The sequence below is a fragment of the Sparus aurata genome, chromosome 8 (genome assembly GCF_900880675.1).
Source record: "Sparus aurata chromosome 8, fSpaAur1.1, whole genome shotgun sequence".
NCBI classification, from domain to species: domain Eukaryota; kingdom Metazoa; phylum Chordata; class Actinopteri; order Spariformes; family Sparidae; genus Sparus; species Sparus aurata.
In genome coordinates, this window is record NC_044194.1 from 17,417,184 (window position 1) to 17,440,566 (window position 23,383).

A 23,383-nucleotide genomic window follows, 5' to 3' on the forward strand; every position below is an offset into this window, starting at 1 on the left:
ATCTCCTTCTCACTATGACAACCACATCATCACTTAAGCCTCAAAGGTAGCTGCTCTGTAAAAGAAAGTACAACTCGGCCATTCTTACCTAGTGACTAACGTGTTGTCCGTACATTTTTCTGAGAATGCATGTGGCTTAAGGCTGTGGCTCCTGTCTTCTCTTCACTCTTGCCCTCCCCCTTTTGATTATGTGTACATGTGTTGCCAAAACAACTTGCAAATAAGTCAAGAAAAAGACAAACAAAAGAAGGCAGTGATGCAACATTAAACTGGATGTGATCCACCGTTGCATTCTTTTTCATCACAAGAAAAAGAACATAGACGGTCGTCTATACACCCTAGTTGTTGCTCCTTATATGTGGTTTCTTTCCTGCTGTCAGCTGCTGTCAGCTTCTCAATAATTCAGGACTGGGGTTTTGTAATACTTTCCATGCAGCTTCAACTGAGAGGGTGTAAAAAACTTTCTTTGCACAACCTTGCAGCAGAAGCCCTCTGTGGTTTCGGGGTCATTTTTCAAAGGAAGATTCTGATGCTATAGTTGTACAGGAATTTATTTCATATATATGGGAGTTGTAGATGTTATGGTTTTGGGGAGCAAATGCGTTTTCCAAACCATTCTAACAACCTACTTGGCATGACGAGTGCAGACGGAGAGCTTTGGCATCTTCAATGTCAGCCTTAAATTTAGACATTTTTGGTGGTGCTGGCTCCCTCTGTCACATGTAATAAGAGCCTCAAAGTCACATTCATCTGCAAGGTATTTCTTACTAGGCTTGTTGGGTAGTCTGTGTTTCCGCTGTACTATACAGTTATTTTATTTGGCAGTAGTTTGAATTTAAAACCAATACAAACAGGAAACCTGATAGCTTTAATGAGGTAAAAGGTGTTTGTTGCCTCACTGAGAAGTTGGAGGTGTGCAGTCTTTCACCTGCAGCTCTTCATCTAACAGCTCTTTCTTGTTCCATTACTCCCACACACTGTATAAAACTACTCCCTGACAGATTCACAATTGATCCACTGTCAACAAATGTAGAAAATGGCTCCCCATTTTGCTCGACAAAAAATATTTGGATGAGCTATAGCAGGGCACACTCGCTGAACACATAACATTTCGGCGTGGCTAGCCTACTTCAGAATAAAAGTACTGGTGTGTGGCCAGTTAAATTCTTTTAATGTGAAGCTGCAGCAGTAATAAATGTTCGGTTTGAATTAGCAGTACATTAACACAGCGCTTTGCAGATAATGAGAGTCTTTTCTTCTATATAGCAATCCTATTTCTCACATTAACTTTGTAAAACCCCTACTAAATGCTATGAAATAGTTCATTGACAAAGTTTGTAATACATTACCATAAACATCACCTTTAAATAATTCAGGGACAAGGACCGTTTATATGTAATTTCCTCAAGTGCTATGGAAGGAATCAATTTGCCAAAGCACAGAAACAAGCGTGGCTAAGCGGAATGTGCAGCCACACCATTAATCTCACCTAGCATCAGTGGCAATGATGCAGCTTTGAATAGTAAGTGCACAGTGATACTCAGGTGGAGGAAGAAAAGTTCACGTACTACCACGATGCATCATTTACAAGCAAACTGCTCTTCAGCAGTTCTGCAGTCAAAACTCTGTACATAGTGCTGAAGGAGCACGTTTTGCATAATTCATCAAATATTTGGTGAAAACAACACTTTCTCTAAGAACACTATACTTGCACAGTATTAAGCAGAGTCACATAATTATCTACTTTCTATTAGATTTTGGTAAACATCAGAGAATTATACTTACTAGTTCTGTCTTAAAGTTTTGGCTGATATAATACATCAGAAAGTAATTTGTGTTCTTAGAGGGAAGTTTAGTCAAAGGGCAAAATAATTGCAAAACACAGCAAAAACAGTATGGGTCCCAGCTAACTATAATGCTTGATTTTGTGGGGCCGAAATTTCATTATAAGAAAGAAAAGTTGAATTCAAACACAAATTAATATTATTCAATCATTTATCTATTATTGTCTGCTTGCTTCAAGACAAAATTTCACATTTTTGCATGTTCAGATGACATGTGTAGACAAGCAGATGTCTCTGTTTTCCCGATAATTCATGCCAAATTACAACATTAAAAAAAGATGGACTTGTAAATTAAAGCGCAAGTAACTATTATTTTTCCATTGCCAAAATATTTTCTGATACGTTTTCCAAACTTTTTTAATGACCGTATCAAGGGCAAACATTTCTCCTGTCAAAAGCAGCAAAACTGTTATCACCAATGGGATTTCTGCAAGAATGGAACAAATTTGAGCTCTGGACTTGCCTGAGTGCCAATTTCAATTAATATTAATGCCCAGGCCATCCTATTATGTACACCTAAGGACTGATTTTTAGATGTGATGATGGGCGCACGCTGCCAGAGAAGCTTTCCACACAGCAAGACGGCACTTCCAGAAATCCAAATCAAATATCTTAATCTTTCCTTTCTCTGCTTGCCTTGTTCCCTTCAGGAGTCGTGACTCCCAGCAGCAGCAGCCATGTGATAGGAGCTGTCGACAAGCAGAGGATGCCCACGCCCAGCTAAAGCAGAGCAGCCCCCCTCTCTCCCTCTCACCCACCTGCTCCCTCCCTTCCTCCCATATGAGGACGAGAAGATGACTATCACCAACCGGCAGTCCTTCAATGTCCTGACGATCATCTTCCTCCTGCTGTCCACTGCAGGTTTGTAAAGTTTAGTGTGTGCTTATCAGTGAGTCTGCCTGTCTGGTCCTCCAAAGATATATTTTTTAATAACAGGAGCCTACAGACAATCATACAAGAGTTTCAGGGTGTGCTAACATTAGGCAGGCTAGGAGCAGTTTTTCTACAAACTTTGCATGTTTTAAAATGTAGGTCTGAGCCCTTTACAGAGTAAGACACTAGTGCCATTAACTAAATATAGGAAAATACCCCAAAAGAGGCGATTTTATAGATAGAAATTGACATCTGATGGCCAGAAGTTAAGTCAGGCACACTTGACATCAAGGGCCAAAAAAATGTTCTTGGCTGTAAAAGCTTTGAACCTTCAGGCACTCTCTAAATGAGGCCATGCAGCATAAAACTGTCAAGAGAGCACATTACAACTCCAAAAAGGTACAAAGAGAAGAACCCGGCCAACACATATTTCTGAGATATGGAATATACATTATGCACAAGGGAAAAGATGCCAAGTCAAGTTTAAAAATGACAAACTAGGGCAAGAGGAGGAGGCAGTTTGGAATAATCAGCAGCACTGTGAGTGTGTGAATATTGTTAACTTTTTAACTTGAATACAATTACAAAATAATGCATTAAGAGTTCGCCTGGACAGGTTCTGGATTTCTGCCACAGGCACTGCTCGGGGACAGCACAGAGAACAGTGCATCCTGTTATGATAACTTATATGATTCAGGCCCCGTCCATATGTACTAGGGCAGGGATGGGCAACTGGCAGCCCGTGGGCTGCATGCAGCCCCCGTCCTCACTCAATGCGGCCCGCGAGTCAATTTCCAAATATCAATAATTCACAGTGTCGTCAGAAGTAACGTTATGTGAACAATTTGTATTTTGATGAAAGAGATAGGGCTACTTCTCCGCCCCGGATCACACCCCATACCTCCAGCATCAAAAACACAACGAACAAACATCTATCCTTTTTAATTCATAGAGAGGTGTCAGTGGAGCCTGTTTCATATGTCCACGCTTGCTCTCCAGCACCTCTACATGGATAACACCTGAGCGCACTACAAGGATGTGCTCCGACTCAGACTGCCCTTCCACCTGGACACCGCATACCTCGTTCACGTGCATGGCCAGAGTTTACCCTACACACTGCCCTCCTATTTCCCTTTTCACAGACTCCTCGGCGTGTGTGATTACTCCTTCAAGCCTGCGTTCATCCGCAAAAGGAGCGGCACCGAGTGCGCTGCATAAATGAAGGCCATGCGTGGCTCAGAAAGCATCTGCCACAGGAGATGGAAGACAAACGACTCAGCAAGGTGGAGACACTGCGGGTGGCTATTTACTATATCAAACACTTGTGGAGCCTGCTGGACTTGAACGCGTCCGGGATGGAGGTGTCACTCCGAGACGCGCATTACTGCGCCGCTGCAGCAGAGGACAGAGTGCAGCAGTGATGGAGAATACTCGCTCAAGTTGGCACAGCCATATAAATGTGCCACAAAGTCAACCCAGTGGAAGACTTGGAGATCACTAGAGACACTAAATTCAGATTAGCTGTTTGTTAACGCGGTGCTAACTTGAGCCAGTGTGCAGGCGAAGTAGAGCGCACAGAAGGAGAGATTGAGAGCAACAGTGAGCGATTTGCAGCGCAGCCAGCAAGAGTTTATGAGAGGGCAGAGGTTATTATTGCACCTTAAAATGCATAAAAGCAAACACGCAAATACTATTGTAAATATATTGAGCACAGTATATATTTCTGTTTCCGCAAATGAAATTGTGTTTTACCCAGGGAAAAATCATCTTCAAAATATGATTTATGTGCTAGCAAAATATATTTTTCTGTTCTCAAAATCTCCCTTGCTCCTTCACGGCATAAATATGAAACATGTCATGGAATGGGAGGGCAGAGAGTAGAAATGCACATCAAACATGAATATTGGTTTTTGATATTACTGTTGCACTTTGTGCCTGTGTTATTTTTTATTGAATGAGGATTTTTGAGACGTCATTGCACAGAAATAATTGTATATCACTCAGGAATGTGAATGTTTTGTCTCTGTGTTAAATCGGCTAATTGAATGATGGGGATGTAGTATCCTACTGGTGGAAGTGCGCGATTACAATCTGGCCCTCAGGTAGTGAGGATAACATTTTTGTGGCCCTCTCTATCATTAAAGTTGCCCATCCCTGTACCAGGGTAATTCTTCAATCAAATCTTTTTCTATGCATTTTGGTCTTGTGTCCACACATACACAGCATTTCAGGTCAGTGAAAATGGACCAGGGGAAAGATATTCAGAAACTATGTTGCACGCACAGTGATGCACACACACCCATGGTTTTCAGTGTTAGTATTATCATTGTCAAATGTGAACTTGGAGTATGTGTTATGATACTGGAGGATTTTAGTTTTGATGGTAACAGAATGGACACAAACGGGCATTTATAATACAGTGATGGAGAAGAGATACAAATAGATGCTCAAAATGTTTTGCAGAAAAATTATACATGAAGATTCTGTATAGAGCAATATGTTTCTCTACAGTATGTTTCCCTGCAGTATGTTTCCCTGCCTCATTCCTTATTATTTTATTGTAGCTAAGCAACCAGCCAGAGCATACAATCATCTTCCTGTACGCTCAGTGTATGTGAAAGGCCATCGGCTATTCCTTAGAATCGACTAGGACTAGGCCTCAGTCATTAATGGAGCATTCCTAACCCTCCTTACCCTTTAAATACAACATGTGACCATCATGAGACCTTATTTCTGGTTAATATGTACATTATGAATGGTGAGAGACAAATAATTATTTTGATGTTGTTTGAAGAAGTTGAATATGAAGTTAACATATGATGTTTGTCAATAGAAAATATATTTTTTGAGTATAAAACTGTGAAAATCCGTAATTAGAAAGACTACACATCCAACAGTTTTGTTAGGACGTCTTCTTCTGTAATGCTGACCAAAACTCATAACTGAAACCTCTTAGAGCTGGTTCAGTATGTATTGAATACTTTGTCAAATATATTGAGCAAGATGATTTAGTTAGCTGAGGTTTTACACAAGCAAATATGTTTCTCGCCATTGTCACCACCATACACATTTCTCCTGAAAGAAAGTTGCATAAGGGAAACCAGCCCTTTAGAAACTCAAGTCTCAACATTTAAAAACATTTTACCAACAAATGCGCACCAGTTTTAAGATCATGATTTGCAAAGTTATGTTGGCAATTTTGTAACTCTGAAAATGTGTTTGAGAAACAAACAAGGTGCTGCAATTGTAAAGAAAACTTCAAAACTTGGGACCCATACCTTCAAGACTTTCTAAGCTTCTATTATTCAGTTTCTAAATAAAACATTATTTTCATTCTGTATTCAACAAACTGGGTGTGTAATTGTGGCCATTAATAAATGCATGTGTGTGCTCACTGACTGATGTTGTTTGTTGTTGTGGGATTGTGAGAGAGGGGGTCATGGCAGTCTTCAGACCACAGGTTGTAAACATACTGAACTGCAAGAGCCAAGCTGTTAACTGTATCCTAAATTTCAAGAGGTGTTAATGAAATTAACCAGGTGGGTGTGTTTATAGCTGCTTGTCTTCCAGAACCAGCTGTTGTTTATTTGAGAAGCCAGAGACTTCCCCCGAACTCTGCTCTTACAAACCTTCAGATCGTGCATCGTTAGAAAACTTTATGGTCCACTTCCGACATTGAGGGCGTCTGTTTTCTTACTGCCAGTACATGTACCTACAACTGCTGACCCCTCCGTTACTTGCAAGGATGTATGGGATATAAATGACACAAGTTGATTTCAGAACCATTTCACTGCAGTAGAGTCAATGCATAGGTCAAATGAAGAGTTTTCTCTCACTGAATAAACCGCTCCTGACTTCTAATCCTCCTTCCTCTTCCCTTTTTAAAATTTGGGGGGTTGTCGAAATAGGATGGCTTGCCACACCAAGCTCATTATAACCTGAAAGAGCTCTCTCCTTTCAAATGCTGATCTGTCTCTGCCTGAGATTATTGAAAGACTTCTATCATCCCGCAGCACAAGTGGACCTTCAACTAAATCACAGCAACATTTTTTTTTTCTGACAACTCTGTCGATGAAAGGAAACACAAAAGACAAAGCACTTGCAATAAAATGAATGTGGGTGCACTTAACATGAAGTGGCGTAATTTAACTTACACTTAGGCTGCTTATCAGGCAGAAAAGAGAATCAGAGAGGTTCATTTTTTACGAAATCAGCAAATGACACATAAATATCACAGCTGATATCATCTTCTGATTTTATCTTTTGGCAAACCAGAATCGTGTCAGTGTATCTGTAAATCAGCAACAAGTGTTTGCAGTAAAGAAATGCCAAAGATGTATTCATGGCTATTAAGAAACAGTTTAATTGGAGAAAGCCGACAGGTTTATTTTTCAACTTTTCAGCAAGTGTCATCACAAATCTGTATGCCAATATTATGTGGTATTTTAAGATCTTGATGTGTTATACAGAAAAAAAAGAGACATTTTTAGAATATTTTATTAGAACAAAATGGTGACACATCAAGTGTAAAACTATGTATTTAGCTTATTTCCAAGATCAAATCTTGTTTTCTATAAATTCTGTCTAAATGAGATTTTTGGCATAATCTGTATGATGTCTTATATTGTCTCTCTATAACTCACTGTTATTGTTGTTGTTGTTGCCTGTCAAAACAAATTAAAATCCACTATATCTGGATTTTGATTTGATGGACAGCGGATTGTTTTGTGCTGGACAACTAAACACGACAGGTTAAGATCCAGAAGAAGAAAAATAGCCATCTTTGAAAAATGCCCTGTCTGGCAATATAACGAAAGTGAGAAAAAAATCCTAGTTCTGTCCTGTTTTTCATTTCTGAACCAAAAGTTAATGGGGTCTACTTCGGGCTGAGACCCATCCACCATCCAAGTTTCGTGGAAATCAATTCTGTAGTTTTTGTGTTACTCTGCTGACAAAAATCAACAAACCAACAAACGGACACAGGCGAAAACAAATCCTCCTCAGATGGAGGTAATATAAGAAATAGATACAATGACACACACTGTATAAAGCAGAGTAACACCAGCGGCAACAGCAGTGTAGTGTTGAACAAGTGTATCTTTATTCGTTTTCCAGCCTGCTCATGGCTACGAGTGAGTGAACATGTGTATGTGCAGAAATTATATATTTGTTTTGTACAGTTTTTGTATCATTTCTATGCAGTTTACAGGATACTGACTTGAGGTTAACTGGAACATTTACTCTGAGTCTAATTACCAGTAATAGAAAGTGAAAGGATGCCAAAAGGCTGATACCGATCAGTTATGAAGGTGCTGAATTAGGTGGATATGTCCTGGTCCATTGTGATGCACATTAACTATCATCAGCCTCGTAATCTGGCACTCATTACATCTGCTTTGTTTCTCTGACAGATTGGTAATTTATTCTTATCAGATGGAGTCTCAGCAGGTGCTGTTAAAGATTCCTGTGGTTTCAAATTCAGGGAAAAGTTTTATTGGTTGCCAGATTCTATAACAAAAAACAATACTGTTTTTCCCCATGTGACAGCAACGATGCACAGATTTATCTTCTTTTAAAGCTGCAGGGACTTAAATGCAAATAAGACAGATTGCGATTTGTACCACATTTCTTTGCATTGCCTCATGATAAATGATATGACTCTGTTACCCTGTATGACCAGCTGCCAAGAAGAAGGAGAATTTGGGGGGGTTTGATGAACAGGTAAAGAGATCGGTGCAGCCCTGAGCCTTTCATTTGAGTTCAGTTCATGTAGTAATGTGGGGAAAGAAACACCCCTGGCTTTTATCTCATCTGTGTAACTCCTTATTGTAACATCGACCAAAAACACCATCTAGGGACTTTTAATATAACTGAAATAATGACCTAACAGATGAGATAAATTTCAGTTTATGTATTTTTTTGTGGGTTGGTCTGTTCCTTCTAGGATAGATCGGGACAGTTCTTTTCCCATCAGTATTTGATGTGATGTCTCCTATCTGATTATTTTTTGCCAGTACACTGTTATTTGTTCCACAGTGGACAGCATTATAATGACATGCACACTTGTGTCTTTTTTGAGGCTTCCAAAGAAAACAAAAAGCTTTCAGTACTTGTTTTGAAGTTTGGTTGCTAAAGGTTCCTTGAGAGTTCATTGAACAAGAATTCTAATAAGGGGTTGTTCTTTTTTCAGAAAAGGAAGACAAACTTCCTGTTGAGTGTTTCTTTCCTCATTACTCACTTCCTTACAATTTCTGAGCAAATCTTACATCAAAATCTTTCTCTTTCGCAAATCTGCAGCCCTCTCAGCTCATTTCCGAGTGTGTGAACCGTACTCCGACCACAAGGGGCGCTACCACTTCGGCTTTCACTGTCCACGCCTCTCGGACAACAAGTCCTACGTGTTCTGCTGCCACCACAACAACACCGCCTTCAAATACTGCTGCAACGAGACTGAGTTCCAGATGGTCATGCAGCTCAACCTCACCACCACCTCAGATGGTTATGCACACAAGTAAGTAAAAAACTAAATCACTGCTATTTTACTCCCTTACACTGTGCATTTGTCCTTACTAAAGATGTGGAAAAATGCCATCACTCTGGAGATAATCAGGTCAATTGAAGATCAGTTATCATCTTGTTGTAATACAATGATCTTTCGGGAAACTTTGGGTCCTGTCATTTATGTGGATGCCTCTTTGACATGCACAACCCACGCAAACACTGCTGTAGACCAAGTAGTGCAGTCCTAATGGCAGTGGCCTTCCTCCAGCAGTACATTGTGCTCAGGAATCACCTTTCAATGTGGCAAAGAGCTGAAGGATTCAACCTGGACTCCCAAAATCCTAATCTGATTGAGCATCCGTGAGACGTGCTGGAACAAGTCTGACTCAGCTCTGAGCCTTTGAGGACAAGAAACAGGCCCTCTGTTGGTATCCTGTGGTGTCGGATCTGGGGTGTGGGTAGAAGATCCTTTGAGTCCCGTGAGTTGCTAGGTAAATATATTCATTAGTGGTTAGAACTGCAATGATAATTTATTGCCTGTTGAAAGTCAAAAAATGAAAAGCTGAAAATCATAAGAGATGCTGAAACAACAGAATATTTGGCATTTTCCACAATTGTTTCTTAAAAAAATGACTGTCAATTCAGCTCTGAAGTATGGCAGGATATTTACTTCCCTGCCCCACAGTTCAGAACTAATGAGCCAAAAAACAGTCAGTTTGTCTCTTAGGGTCATGATGAACTTTCCCCTAATTACATTAAAACCTGTAGTGTAGTTTTTGAGTTATACTCCAAAACACAAATAAACAGGACCCCAAACTAACCTCCTTGTCTTGGTGGCAGTAATTAGGTAAAAAATAATCATAAGTAGAGTTGTATGTGAACAGCTATGGTGGAACAAGCTGATATTTCCTCAGATCAGATGAAAACAGCAGGTTACGGTCTGCTTGCTCTCATGTGCTTCACTCATCTGACAGTATGGCACTCATTGACACTGTTTGCTCTTACTCGGAGGGTTCATTGACATCGATCCACACCTACAGAGAAATTCAAAACCACCACAGCGGAGAGCAGATGCTGAAAGCAGTTGTTGTGTTGCGAGTGTGACGCCTCCACATGACCGCTCACAAAGCAGGTGTTAAGTGCCGGCTATTCTGTCAAGCATCACCGTGGTATGCTATCACAAGAAATATACTCATGCAAGAATTACAGCACTTTGTAGTATTATTCATAGTAAACCTCTCTTCACCACATGCCATGATATGACAGTATATCCTCACAGAGGACACATACACCTGATGACACACATATTTCATTGCCGGATAACCAGATTCAAGCGAACTGAAGGACACAGAAAAATGTTCTGTTGTTTGGGTGACAAAACCTCAGCTCTCTGTGCTAATGCCCTCCCAGCATGCCTCTGTCTCGGGCGGTTTACACTGCCCTGCAGCAGGTCATGATATTTCATTTTAGTGTCACAAGGCCTGTTGGGCCGCTCTTTCATTCTGCCTCACTGGGCGATGGGACTGTCAGTTCGGGTATTTACCACTGGCCAAGCGAATTAAATTGGCCGTAATTCTGCTCTCTACTCGCTGTGCACGGTGAAAGTGGTATTATAGTTGGAGATTTACTGCAGTTCAAGGTGAAACTCTGAGGGTTTCAGGGAAGCTGAAATTCTGCAGAATCGAAACAGATTCAGAGTGGAAGAATCATGGGGGAGTAAAATTTTTAAAAAGTAACAGAAAAAGCTGCACTCCTTTGACAGATAATCAATTGCATCTGCTTTCCTTCTCTGAGGAAGCTGTGTTAAATATTGAATATCATTTGTTTTAGCTCCATGGTCATGATCGATCCCTCAAAGGACTGGCCACATATTCTAGTTTGCTTAACCCCAGGTTGACTTATATAAAGTCCTGCATGGAAAGCTTGTTGCATGCTGAAATGACCTGAGTAGACATAAAAAAACTAAATTATAGGTAAATGTCTCTGACGCAGAGGAGAGGAAAGGTAAGTGCAGTTAATGATACATTCCAATATGAGTGCTGCCATGGCATGCACTTACCTTTGTGCTCATTTCAGAAGATGTTCATTTAAAAGCCATTTATTCAGATAAATATCCACAAGGTCACATCATTTGCAGACAGAAGTCGCTTCCTTTGATTAACTGAACTAGAAGCACCTTGACGCCCTTTTTTTACAAAGGCTTTTTATCGATGCAGTCAGAAAAATTGAAAAATGTGCCGACATTATTTAAAAGATTGGTTTCCCTTCAAATAAATCTCTATTTCAAAGTAATAGCCTGTGCCATCTCTGTCTTTCATCACGTCTAATCAGAACATCATAATGGGGCTCAATCACTTTCAATTTGTCTCCAAGCAACTGAGAGTCACCAGGGAACATAGATACGGAGACACCACACCCAGGTACTGTATTCAGTATCTCTTTTGGCTGCTTCCCAAAATTCTCAGGAAGCTATTTCTGCTCATTTACCTTGCTGTGCTTTATGGCAGTCTTTGGACTAAAAGAAAGTTCAAATGTCCCACATAAATCCAGCTGGATCATGCAATACACAGGGAAAATTTACAAGAGGTAAAAACTGGGAGGACACATTTTAGAGGAACAACGGAGGAGCCAATGTGAGATGGATTCAAAAGACTTTTGTGCTAATTAAATTCTTTGTCCAATTTAATAAGCAGTATTTAAAAAGCTGCAAATAGAGCAGATGGAGGTCTTAATATATTTATTTAACTGGTTTTTATCAAGGGAGGATTTGATGATTGTCTTGATCTTGCTACAAGAACAGCAAACGTTGACACCTGGCAGCTCCATCGTGGATCAGCTTAAGGGTAACTGGGTGGTGCTGCAGCTCTGAGCATGTGAGGCCTGTTTATCATCATCTTTCTCAGATTACACAGTACCAATACTCCCAGTCTGTCTCTCCCGCAGTAATTATACAGCCCTGGTCGGCGTGTGGATCTACGGCTTCTTCGTCATGGTGCTGCTGGCGCTCGACTTTCTCTACTACTCAGCCATAAACTATGAGCTGTGCCGGGTCTACCTGGAGAAATGGGGCCTCGGAGGACGCTGGCTGAAGAAGGCTCGGAGTCAGTGGCACAGGTCCATGCCGGAGGAGAGCGAAGCCCAGGCTCAAGCTCAGCCTATGGTCCCCAGCCACTATCAGCCCAGACACAGCCTCAGAGGGGAGAGTCACAGCCCCACACTCCTGCCCTATAACACATCCACCGCATGGTGAGTTGCTGTCTGTCATATGACAACTGCCAACTTGTTTATCATACATGTGAACTAAGATGTGCATCACAAACCTCCCCACCGCAAGTATCTTCAAGGGAGAGATAACGGTACGCAGAAGTCACAGTTCGGTACGTCCCTTGGTTTTGTGGTCAGGGTTCAATGCATATTTATTTAAAAGAGAAGATAGCCAAACTGACACCCATACAGTTTGATTTGTTACATAACGCAGTGCTGACTAATACAAAATATGATTTGTTCCATTCAGATAAGCATATTACAGTGTGAGTCTCTTGTTGTTGTTTGGAAAAGCAATGTGTGTAACAGATGCTTAGTAAGAAAATCAAGGATCTCTTTTCAGAGATTCTTAATGTCCTTGTTTTTTAAACACAGTTTCTCTCTCGTTTTTTTTTCTCTGTTCTTCTTTGTACTCAGTGTTTTGTAACATGAAGAAACATGGCAGGGGAAACTGCGTGTCTAGCAGGACAAATTAGAGCATTTCAAGCATACTTCTCCCAAGCCAACAGGGAGGAAGCTCAAACACCAGGCTTCCCGTTTACTTGAATTCCTTATTAAGAGTGCAGCAGTGCATGCACAAAGATACACACACACACAGGATTACTGCCTAGCAATGATATCGCCATCTCTGCTCTTTTTTAAAATTCTAGCAACTCACTGGAAAAGAATTCACTCATTTTAGTTTGGTTTTCCTCTAAGGAAAATGCTCGACTTCATCAATATTTTAAGAATCCAGCCCTTTCGCCCACTAATGGATGATTTTCTACAAAGTATCTGATCTGTATTTGTCTTTCATCTCAAAATAGCTGCACTCTGTCTCAACATCAACCTCTTCTTACAAAAGAGACATTTTCCTGGTTTTAAGTCTGACCAGCTCATTAGGGAACTGTCATTATTAATGAATAGAAAAGAACTGAATAATGTGAAAGCTTCACTGCCTGCCGGGAGCCCCTAACTCATATTTAATCTGAATGATTCGACTCTGAGTCCCATTAGAAACCTTTCATGGAGTTTCTTTGGCGAAACAGCATCTGCTGTCCTTTCAGTTTACCTTTATATTACCTTTGACAGAAGTCATAGGAGTCTTAAGGTGTGTTGGGCTGCATGTGACTATTATTAAAACATACAAGATGATTAATGATACCAGCAGTGATCTATAAGACCGAGCAGCCTCAGGGAACTTTTCTTCTTCGGGCAGACATTGTTCAGACTTTCATAACAGAGCCGCATGATTGTAGACCGCAGTGTGAACAAACCTAGACTTTTGTGCAGTCAATTTTTCATTCACTTCTCCATCTTAGACACCATACTGTACTCCTTATCTGTCTGACTGGGGCTCAGAGTCTCTTCCTAGAGGTAGATATCTCTCTCGGGTCATGATAATTTAATGTGGGCAGGGGTTTGACAAATGGCTCTTAGAAGCAGTGTGGACTGTGCATGCCATAGATAGGAGGAGTTGGAATGCTGCAGAGGGATCCTGGGGCTGCTCCGCTGCTGGAAACATGGTTAACTAAGACTGGACATATCCATGGAGCCTTCTCATTAGACATGAAGTCAGTTCAGTGTTGTAGGACTCATCAATCCTAGACTTATGAGGTTGACCTGATCTGACAGATCTTCAGCTTTAAGCCAGAGGATGTCTATAAAAAGGTGTGTGAAACTGCTGCAAGATGCTCATTGATAAAGTGGGTCTCGAAAATGAGAGCATGGTAAGTTCATTGTAATTCATGCTTATGATGACTGATGGGAACTGCTGCAGGGCACAGTGAGGGGTTATCTTGTGCATCTTTTTTTTATAAAAAGTGTAACCGTATTTTAATAAACAGGACAGCATTTACCAATCTAAGAATATTCTCAGATAATTACTCACATCAGTTAAAAATGTGACAGATGCAGGGAGCTAAATTCGGTCATGAGCTGTTTCTGGGGCAAGACTAGAATAGCCTGTTTGCAGTTTCACACAGTGGAGCACTTCTCACAATCTAGATAATGCTCACACTTTTTTTTTTTTTTTTTGACGAAATGTGTTGAGACACCGTGTTGGAAGATACTGTATGTACACCACACATGATTCTGCCCACTCAGTGCGTCATCAGCTGGCCTATGGTTTATGTGCGGGGGTACAGCTCTTTCTCCCCAGAGAGGATCACAGGGTAAATGGCTCAAGAAACTGGGTCCACCAAGTTAAACATCTGTTGGCCAAATGTAAACAAACAGAGATGGGGTCAAGTCCCACAACTAAAAACAACCCAGTCGCACAGCAACTCCAAGGAATCTAGAAGAAACGGTTACCAGCACAGCAATCCTGAGAGCAAGTCAGTGTCAAATAATTTCTCTACACGCACAGATCTGTTTCTTCGGAGAGAGTGCAGCTCGCCGTTCAGCATGTGGGAATACTGTTTACCATATCGGTACGTGAGTGTGCTGGTATATACTACTGCAGATCTGCTAGGGGTTCAGTGTGGGTGGCCTCGGTAACTGTTATTACTTTCTCTCTTTATTAAAATCTCCTATTCACATATTCAGACCAGTTTGAACAAATAAAGGAAACTGGTGTCATTCTTCAGAAAATGATGTGTGATTGAGGTGAGAGAAAAACAACAGGTCTGTCAAGCCAGATACTGAGTTTCATCTTCACTTGATAGGAAGAATGCATTTTTTTCTTTGTGAGCAAAGAAATGTGGCACTTAATGACAGCAACAGCACATTCAGTTGCACTCAGTTATTCTCTGTACTTGCAGCACATGGCATTGATACTGGAAGTGCTTAATCCATGCGGTCAGTGATGCTAGTTTGATCTACACAATACAACAAAGCAGGTATACTGTCTGAGAATTAAGACCTTAGTCCTATATACACATTCCAAGGTATTTTACCCAAGGGGGTACTTTTGAAGTTGAAAGATTGCAGAGTAGCCCTGATAACAAAAAAACAAAACAAAAAAAAATCCACATACATCCACATTTATGCAAGCTAATCTTTTGTAGATTTACTGTCACAATAACCTATTAACTACTAGCTACAATAGGGCAATTTTGCATTATGCACCTCTAATTAGAGCAGCCAGTAACAATTATTTTCATTATTGATTAATTGGCAGATCATTTTCATGATTAAACGTTAAGTCTATAAAGTGTGAAACAATTGGGAGAATCGCTCATCAGTTTCCCAGAGCCCCAAAGTGACATCTTCAATCTACTTCATTTGTCAAACAGTCAAAAACCCCAACAGCCCCTACATTTACTATTATAAAGGACAAAAAACATTTGAGAGGCTGAAACATTTTCACCTGCAAAAGGACTAAAACATTCAATCTAGATAGTTGGCCTTTAAGATACTGCTGGCTGTGTCTGCCTATCCTAAGCTTTATTAGAGACAGAAATGACCATTTGTTGTCATCGTAACCTCCTTATTAGATGTGTTCTCCGCCCTTTGTTACCATAGTGTTAACTTATACCAATCAAAACCAAGAGGCAGCATTTTTTTCTCTCTCTAGTGGTCAGTATGTCGAGGGTACTTAAGCACATCTGGCAGGGCTGAGGGGGCTCAGTTTAGTGCAGCTGTTTCCAGTAGTTTTTGTCTATCACTTTGCCACAGGAAAGGAAAAAAACGACATGACAAATCCGAGCATGGCTCTCATGCCACCCTCAAACAGCAATAAACTCAGCTGTTCCTGGAAACTCGCGTCGTATTGCCATAAAGTGCTCAGCAGCATTAAAGACCTGATTGGTTGTCCGCTCGTGGCTATTAAGACATTAAAAATTTGGCCTTGTTCCCAGTTTTTGCCAAGCCTCTCTGCCCAGTAGTCGGCCTGAATTGGGCCCTATGCTTCTGAAAATGATAACTACATCAATTGCAAAACACTCTTTTTTAAAACAAACAAATACAGCACTAATATCACTTCTGCTTAAAAAACATAAAGACCCAATATTGTGTTCCAGTTACAGGCCAGTATCTCTAATCAATACAGATATGAAGATATATGCTAAAGTACTGGCACGCCGTCTTAATAAATATTTAGGAAAACTAATTCATTGTGACCAAACTGGGTTTGTGAAAGGCCGATTCAGTTCAGATAATTTAAGAAGACTGTTACATGTTTTACATTTTACCCCAGACTGTTCTGATCTTTTGACCTCATATGGAATCCTAACTCTTGATGCCGAGAAGGCGTTCGACAGGCTCGAATGGGACTACCTCTGGGCCTTACTAGAGCAAATAGGACTAGGAGAATCTTTCATTGGCTATATTAAAGTTCTATATGCGAATCCAGGAGCAATTGTTTTGGCAGGTAATGTATGCTCCTCACTTTTTTCAATTCATAGAGGTTCACGTCAAGGATGTCCATTGTCCCCTTTATTATTTGTGTTAGCACTGGAGCCCTTAGCCCAAAAAGTACGCCAGTCTACTAATATCATCCCTATTACGATAAAGTCCACTATTCATCATATATCTCTTTATGCAGATGATGTACTCCTCTTTATCAGTGAATTATCACAGTCACTTCCTCATATCTTTAATTTATTCAGGGAGTTTAGCAATCTCTCTGGATATAAGATAAACTGGCAAAAATCGGCACTCTTACCGCTAAAAGATAATGGAGAGGATCTATCTCAATTTCAGTTGCCGTTGGTAAATCATTTCAAATATTTAGGAATCGACATCTTCAATAATTTGGAGAGTACTGTTGAGAATAATTATAGTGCATGTTTAGATAAGATCAGAACCAACTTAGGCAAGTGGATGGCAAAACCAATATCATTCGATGGCAGGATCTCAACAATAAAAATGATGGTATTGCCCTTAATCAACTTCCTGAGCTCCATGCTCCCTCTGAATCCTCCAAAGGGATTTTGGGATAGACTGCAGAGTTTGATCAGTGAATTTATATGGAATAAAAAAAAACCAAGGCTCAAATTTGCAACGCTGCAGAGAGAGAAATCAGCTGGAGGCTGGGGTCTTCCAGATTTTAAAATTTATCATTGGTCATTTGTATTACGTACTATAAAATCATGGTTAGACCCATCAAATTCGACATCTTGGCGCTCTTTGGAAACAAAGCTAATACATCCATGTAGATTACAGGATCTAATCTTTACAGATATTCCTATCAAAAAAGCCAGAACACTTTTTGGTCCGATTGTTGAAAATGTTCTGGTAACTTGGAGACTGGTGACCGAGTACACCAACACAAATAATAAATGGCATTTTCACACTCCAATATTTTACAATCATAATTTATTGATAGGTGGTCGACCAGCAGCCTACCCTATATGGTCAAACAATGGGATCCATATACTTGGACAATTATTCAATTCTAATGGTCTCCGCACATTCGAAGATTTGAAGGAACAGTATAACTTATGTCGATTTTCTCGCTTTCTATATTTTCAGCTTCGTGCTGCCATGAAGACTTATGGAGTTCCATGGAACTCAGAGCTGCCTAAACATGACCTTGTGAAACAACTGTATAATGCTACCAACACCAGGGGAACTGTATCAGCATTGTATACCCAGATTCTGCAGGCATCTTATAAACCAATGGCAATTCAAATATTTTGGCAGAAAATATATGCTCTGATAAACTCTGAAATATCGTGGGAAACAGTATGGAATAATATCACACGGGCTTCAAAAAACCCTAATCATCAAACCATACATCTAAAAATTGTTCACAGAGCATATTTTACTCCTAAACTCAGACATACAATGAAATTGGAATCATCCCCCTTCTGCCAATTATGTACGCAAGGTTGCCTAGGCACCTTTACACATATGTTTTGGGAATGCCCTGCAGTACAGTTGTTTTGGTTACAAGTTACTAAGTCCTTATCTAAAATTCTTAACAAGGAGGTTCCATGCTGTCCTGTACTTTGTCTGCTGAATGATAATTCTCAGTTTCCTATGTCAACACATGAAAAAAGAGTTTGGATTTCTGGCTTAACAGCTGCTAAGAAAATGCTGGTAGTACGGTGGAAACCACCACACGTTATATCATTAGATCACTGGTGGCACCTCCTGATAGATATTCTACAACTAGAGCTTTCTGTTGCACGGTCTCATGGGGCAAAGGATAAAACACTAAAATCGTGGTCAGAAGCTATTATAGTTGTTAAGAATCTTGCCTATGAAAGGGTGGGTTAATGGGTGGGGGGGATGCAGATCACTCACCAAGGAGGGAACGATTTTCTTTTGAGTTATGTTTGGTTTTGTTTTGTGTTATTTGTTTTATCTTTAGTCAATTAGGTGCCAATATGTGATTTTGGCTGTGGAGTACTTTGGGCTGGGGATTGGGAGTATGGATGAAACAAGAGTATGGGTGGAGGGCCTTGTGGACATGCAGGGATCTGGACTTAAGTGAGAGAGTGTGTGAATGTGTTAGATTTGGGGTGGGGGGTTGGGGGGTTGACTCTTAGACGTGAGAACAAGTATGGCACCTTTGTTTTTGTTTTTTTTATTTGTTGTTTTTCTTTTATATGTATGCTTGTGTTTGTGTATATGTGTGTGTATGTGTGTATATATATGTGTATGTGTGTATATATGCATATGTGAACATGCGTGCGTTTGTGTGTGTATGTGATTTTTTTTTTTTTTTTTTTTTTTGAAAGTTATATATATATATATATATTTTTTTTTTTTTTTTTTTATTTTCCCCCTGTTTCTTCCTTTTGGTGTGTGTGTGCTCTTCTTTTCTGTCGCTGTTGTTTGGATTTATTTCGTTATTGTTTTTTTTTTGTGTTTGCTCTTTAACATACAGTCAATAGTATATTGTCTGCCAACGGGGGAATACACCTGAATGGTCTGTATGTTTTTTTTATTTTTTATTTTTATTTTCTGCTTTTTATTATACTGATTTACATTTTTTGCTATATGTTGACATGAAAAACGAATAAAAAATTGTTAACAAAAAAAAAAAAAAACCCCAACAGCCCCTACATTTACTATTATAAAGGACAAAAAACATTTGAGAGGCTGAAACATTTTCACCTGCAAAAGGACTAAAACATTCAATCTAGATAGTTGGCCTTTAAGATACTGCTGGCTGTGTCTGCCTATCCTAAGCTTTATTAGAGACAGAAATGACCATTTGTTGTCATCGTAACCTCCTTATTAGATGTGTTCTCCGCCCTTTGTTACCATAGTGTTAACTTATACCAATCAAAACCAAGAGGCAGCATTTTTTTCTCTCTCTAGTGGTCAGTATGTCGAGGGTACTTAAGCACATCTGGCAGGGCTGAGGGGGCTCAGTTTAGTGCAGCTGTTTCCAGTAGTTTTTGTCTATCACTTTGCCACAGGAAAGGAAAAAAACGACATGACAAATCCGAGCATGGCTCTCATGCCACCCTCAAACAGCAATAAACTCAGCTGTTCCTGGAAACTCGCGTCGTATTGCCATAAAGTGCTCAGCAGCATTAAAGACCTGATTGGTTGTCCGCTCGTGGCTATTAAGACATTAAAAATTTGGCCTTGTTCCCAGTTTTTGCCAAGCCTCTCTGCCCAGTAGTCCACCCCTACCAATTAGTGGCACTGAGGAGCAGCAGCATCATCTGGAAATCTTGACACCAGAAGGAAATTTTAACGAAGCTGGCAGTGGAAGTAAGAATTTCCTATATATTATTACTTATTTTACATTCTTTTTGTAGTGTGCTCACTCTGATGCTCTACTTTCTAAGAACTGCATGAGATATTCAATCTGCTGCTGTCATTTCTGCATATGTTAAATAAATTTAGTAGTCTTTAGTCAGCGGTGATCAAAAAAAAAAAAAAAGCTTTGCAATCAAGATAAAAAACAAGCTGCTTCGTGGCTCGTGGGAGAAATGAGATGTTGGGCAACATCAAATGACACCACTGTGCATCAACCAGAACACATCGAAGAGTCTCTTGGTGATTCATAAATCACTTGGCCTAGTAACAGCAGCATCTCGTGCCAGTAACCACACGCTCACTCACTCAAGGTTGAGAGCCTATTTGGTCAGCTGATCTCATCCTTGGATAGAGCAGTCCATGTGAGGTGGCATCTGTCACTACATACAGCACATACCTGACTCACCAGCGATGGTAACACTGCCTCTTACAGTCAGTGTTTCAGTTATATCACCCAGTCTGGTAAAAAATGGAGTCTCCATCACTCGCTCGGTCTGTCTGTTACATGTCTTTGGTTATAGATAAACATCTCTTAAACTAGAGTTCCCATGAAATGGCTTGTGGAGTGTTATTTGCTTCGCCACATTTATGCGGTTGTTATGTAAACAGGCAACTAGGGAGTTACTTGTTGCAGATATTGATAAGTGTTTATAGCAGCCAGTGGCGCTGAATGTGCATTATGCCCCCCTCCATCTGGCAGAGAAGACTACAGTAGCTTGGTGGGTTTTTTTGCCATCCGGCTCTTTGGCTCCTGACACTCTTGAGCTTTGTCATCACATAAGGCTACAAAGTTAGCTGCACATCTGACCGAGCCAAAAAAAGTAACAACTGATCTGTTATCAGTTACTTTAGCAAGAAAGCTACAGTTATCTGTCCATCAGGAAACTCCATAAATCATATCTGTACTGGAACTGGCCTTAGGCAATCTTGGAGGCCGCACGTGGCCCCAGCCGGGAGGTGTTCATCGGGACATTTGCAACATGTAAATCTATCTTTTCAGAGTTGAAGCAGTGAAGTCAGAAGACATCATAGAACAACTTTCTTCCTAAAATATGATCCAATTTCACTGTAAATTAGGAAATCCGCTATTCCTTTCCCCAGAAACATCCCACTCTGGTGGCGTCCTTTTTTTTTTTTATACATCCATGGCAGTGTCATAAAAATTAAGACAGTGTTTATTTGATGCAAAATTAGTATATGCCCCTGAGTGCAGGATAAGTTCTCACCATTTTTTTGTTGTTTTTTGAGTTACAAACTCTAAAATACCTCTTAAGAATTCCCAGAAAGTAACGTTCCATGTTTGAGCCTGATACTGATGTTCAGGTGAGACATAAACAAAGACTTATGTGATAAACATCGATTTTTGTCTTCATGGAAACTAAAAACATCTGCAGGTCTGTCTGCTCAGGAGGTGACATTTAGCTCTACCCTGGAAGCTGAACTAGCATTTCACATCTTTTTTTATCCGAGTGTGATCAAAGCCAGGCTGCGTCTCCTGCATATTCACATCCATCTTTGAACTCCCTCATTGGCTTTCTGTGGTAATAATAGAATTGTACATTATGAAATTATTCCTGGCCTGTCTGTCCACAGAGCAGCATGCCAAGACCTTGTCCAATTAAAGCAACACTCCATGTGGTGTGAGTTAATTAACATCATAGATGCTACAAAGGCAGCCAGGCTCAGGCTGCAGGCTGAGGGAAAAGAGCCGGAGAACGGGCTTAGCTCTTTTTGCAAGTTGTTGAGTGACTTCTGGCACTGCCATGAGCAAGTATAGTTTTATTTTTGGGCTGTGCCTGTTATCTTTCATGAGATCTGTTGTCACACATTTACTTTGCATTTTAGTCATTTTTCTACAGTGCATTAGAATTACCTTCATGTCCTTGAAGCACCCATGTTAATGAGCCAAAGCATTAATTTCATGTCATATTCCTGCCTCCATACAATAAGAGGTAAATCAATAGTTTGAGGAGGTGGAAACGTATTTTCCCATGAAAATGCAGTTACATTATTTTGAGCAGCAGAATTGGGTGCGGTGGATGTGATTCATGGAGTCGGGTGGGCCAAAAGTCGTTACAAGAATTACAGACTTGTAAAATATTCCTTTAAATCTGATTGCTTTTTGAAAAGCAAAGCTGCCCCATTTTATTGGTCTTTGTGTTTTTCGGGCCTTGAGCTGATTTTCAAGCCAATATGTTGTTAAATAAAGATCAATGTGGCCTGTAAAGCACACACACTGCGATCTGAGACAGTTTTAGCCATGCAACTAAAAGCCATGTCCTTGATGTTCTGTACGATCCAGGATTCTTTTTTCTCCCAAACAGCTCATGAAGGAACTTTGATGATGCAGATGTTCAGTATGAGCATGAAGCAGCTCTGTTTCTGTTTCTGCTCTGTGTATGTATTTATGTGATTCTCACTTGGGTTTCAGAAGCTTTATCGTCACAGAAAGAGATGGTCATATAAAAGTGTTAATTGCTATCAATCACAACTTGGTCATTGGTCAGCACATGAAAAAACAATGGATAGGAAAAATCGGCCCATATTTGAAGGTAAAACAAAATACTTGCTGACTGTTAAACCTCTGTTAGACAACTAGTAACGATGGCATCCAACCAGTTCCCAGCTAACGTAATCTTTTGATAGGTTCACACAGAACAATAACAAAAAAGCCGTAAATTGACTCTCAAAGATCAACACACGTCATTGGAACATTTATTTAAGCCTGGAACAAAAATACACTGGATGTAATCCAAAAGCAATGTTAGCAGGAACGAGGTTGAATGCTAACGTTAGCTAATGGGTTATCAGAATGTTATAACAACTTGAAGTATAGCCCGATGTCTCTCCAAATTTTCACTATCCATTATCTTTTCAGTTGCTGATCAATCGGGAAGTAGATTTATCAGAAACAGCACGATAAACTGATCCCAGCAATTGAGCTTCCCACCCTTAAACTGACGTCAAAGGAAAATGGCTGCCATGTGAATATGGTCTATTGTATGACAGGACTATCTTATATCTATATCCATCTATCTATCTATCTATTGGGAATTTGGCTACAGCATGCTTTTTAAATGTGAAAAGTGAGTTGATAGTAGGATTGAAAAACAACTGACTCAAGTGCTGTACAGAGTCACAATCTGTGGATAGGAGTGTAGCACATCACAAAGAATTAAAGATCAGCACTATATATACAAAGAATAGAAAAACACAAACATGGGAAACAAACAGTATAAAAAGATTAGAAGGGTTCA

At 40.1% G+C, this 23,383-nt stretch overlaps 1 protein-coding gene across 6 annotated transcripts in view; it reads left to right on the forward strand.

Moving 5' to 3' along the window:
• The window catches only part of shisal1b (shisa like 1b), a 142,965-nt gene that overhangs the window by 115,167 nt on the left and 4,415 nt on the right, over positions 1 to 23,383 (forward strand). For 5 of the 6 annotated variants that reach the window (XM_030426335.1, XM_030426334.1, XM_030426333.1 and 2 more), the window contains 3 exons: positions 2,495 to 2,705; positions 9,015 to 9,228; positions 12,162 to 12,468. In XM_030426335.1, coding sequence (XP_030282195.1) covers positions 2,639 to 2,705; positions 9,015 to 9,228; positions 12,162 to 12,468 — 588 coding nt within the window. In that variant the 5' untranslated portion in view covers positions 2,495 to 2,638. Of the gene's footprint in view, positions 1 to 2,494; positions 2,706 to 9,014; positions 9,229 to 12,161; positions 12,469 to 23,383 lie in introns of those variants that run through there. The other variant, XM_030426338.1, reaches the window with a different exon arrangement.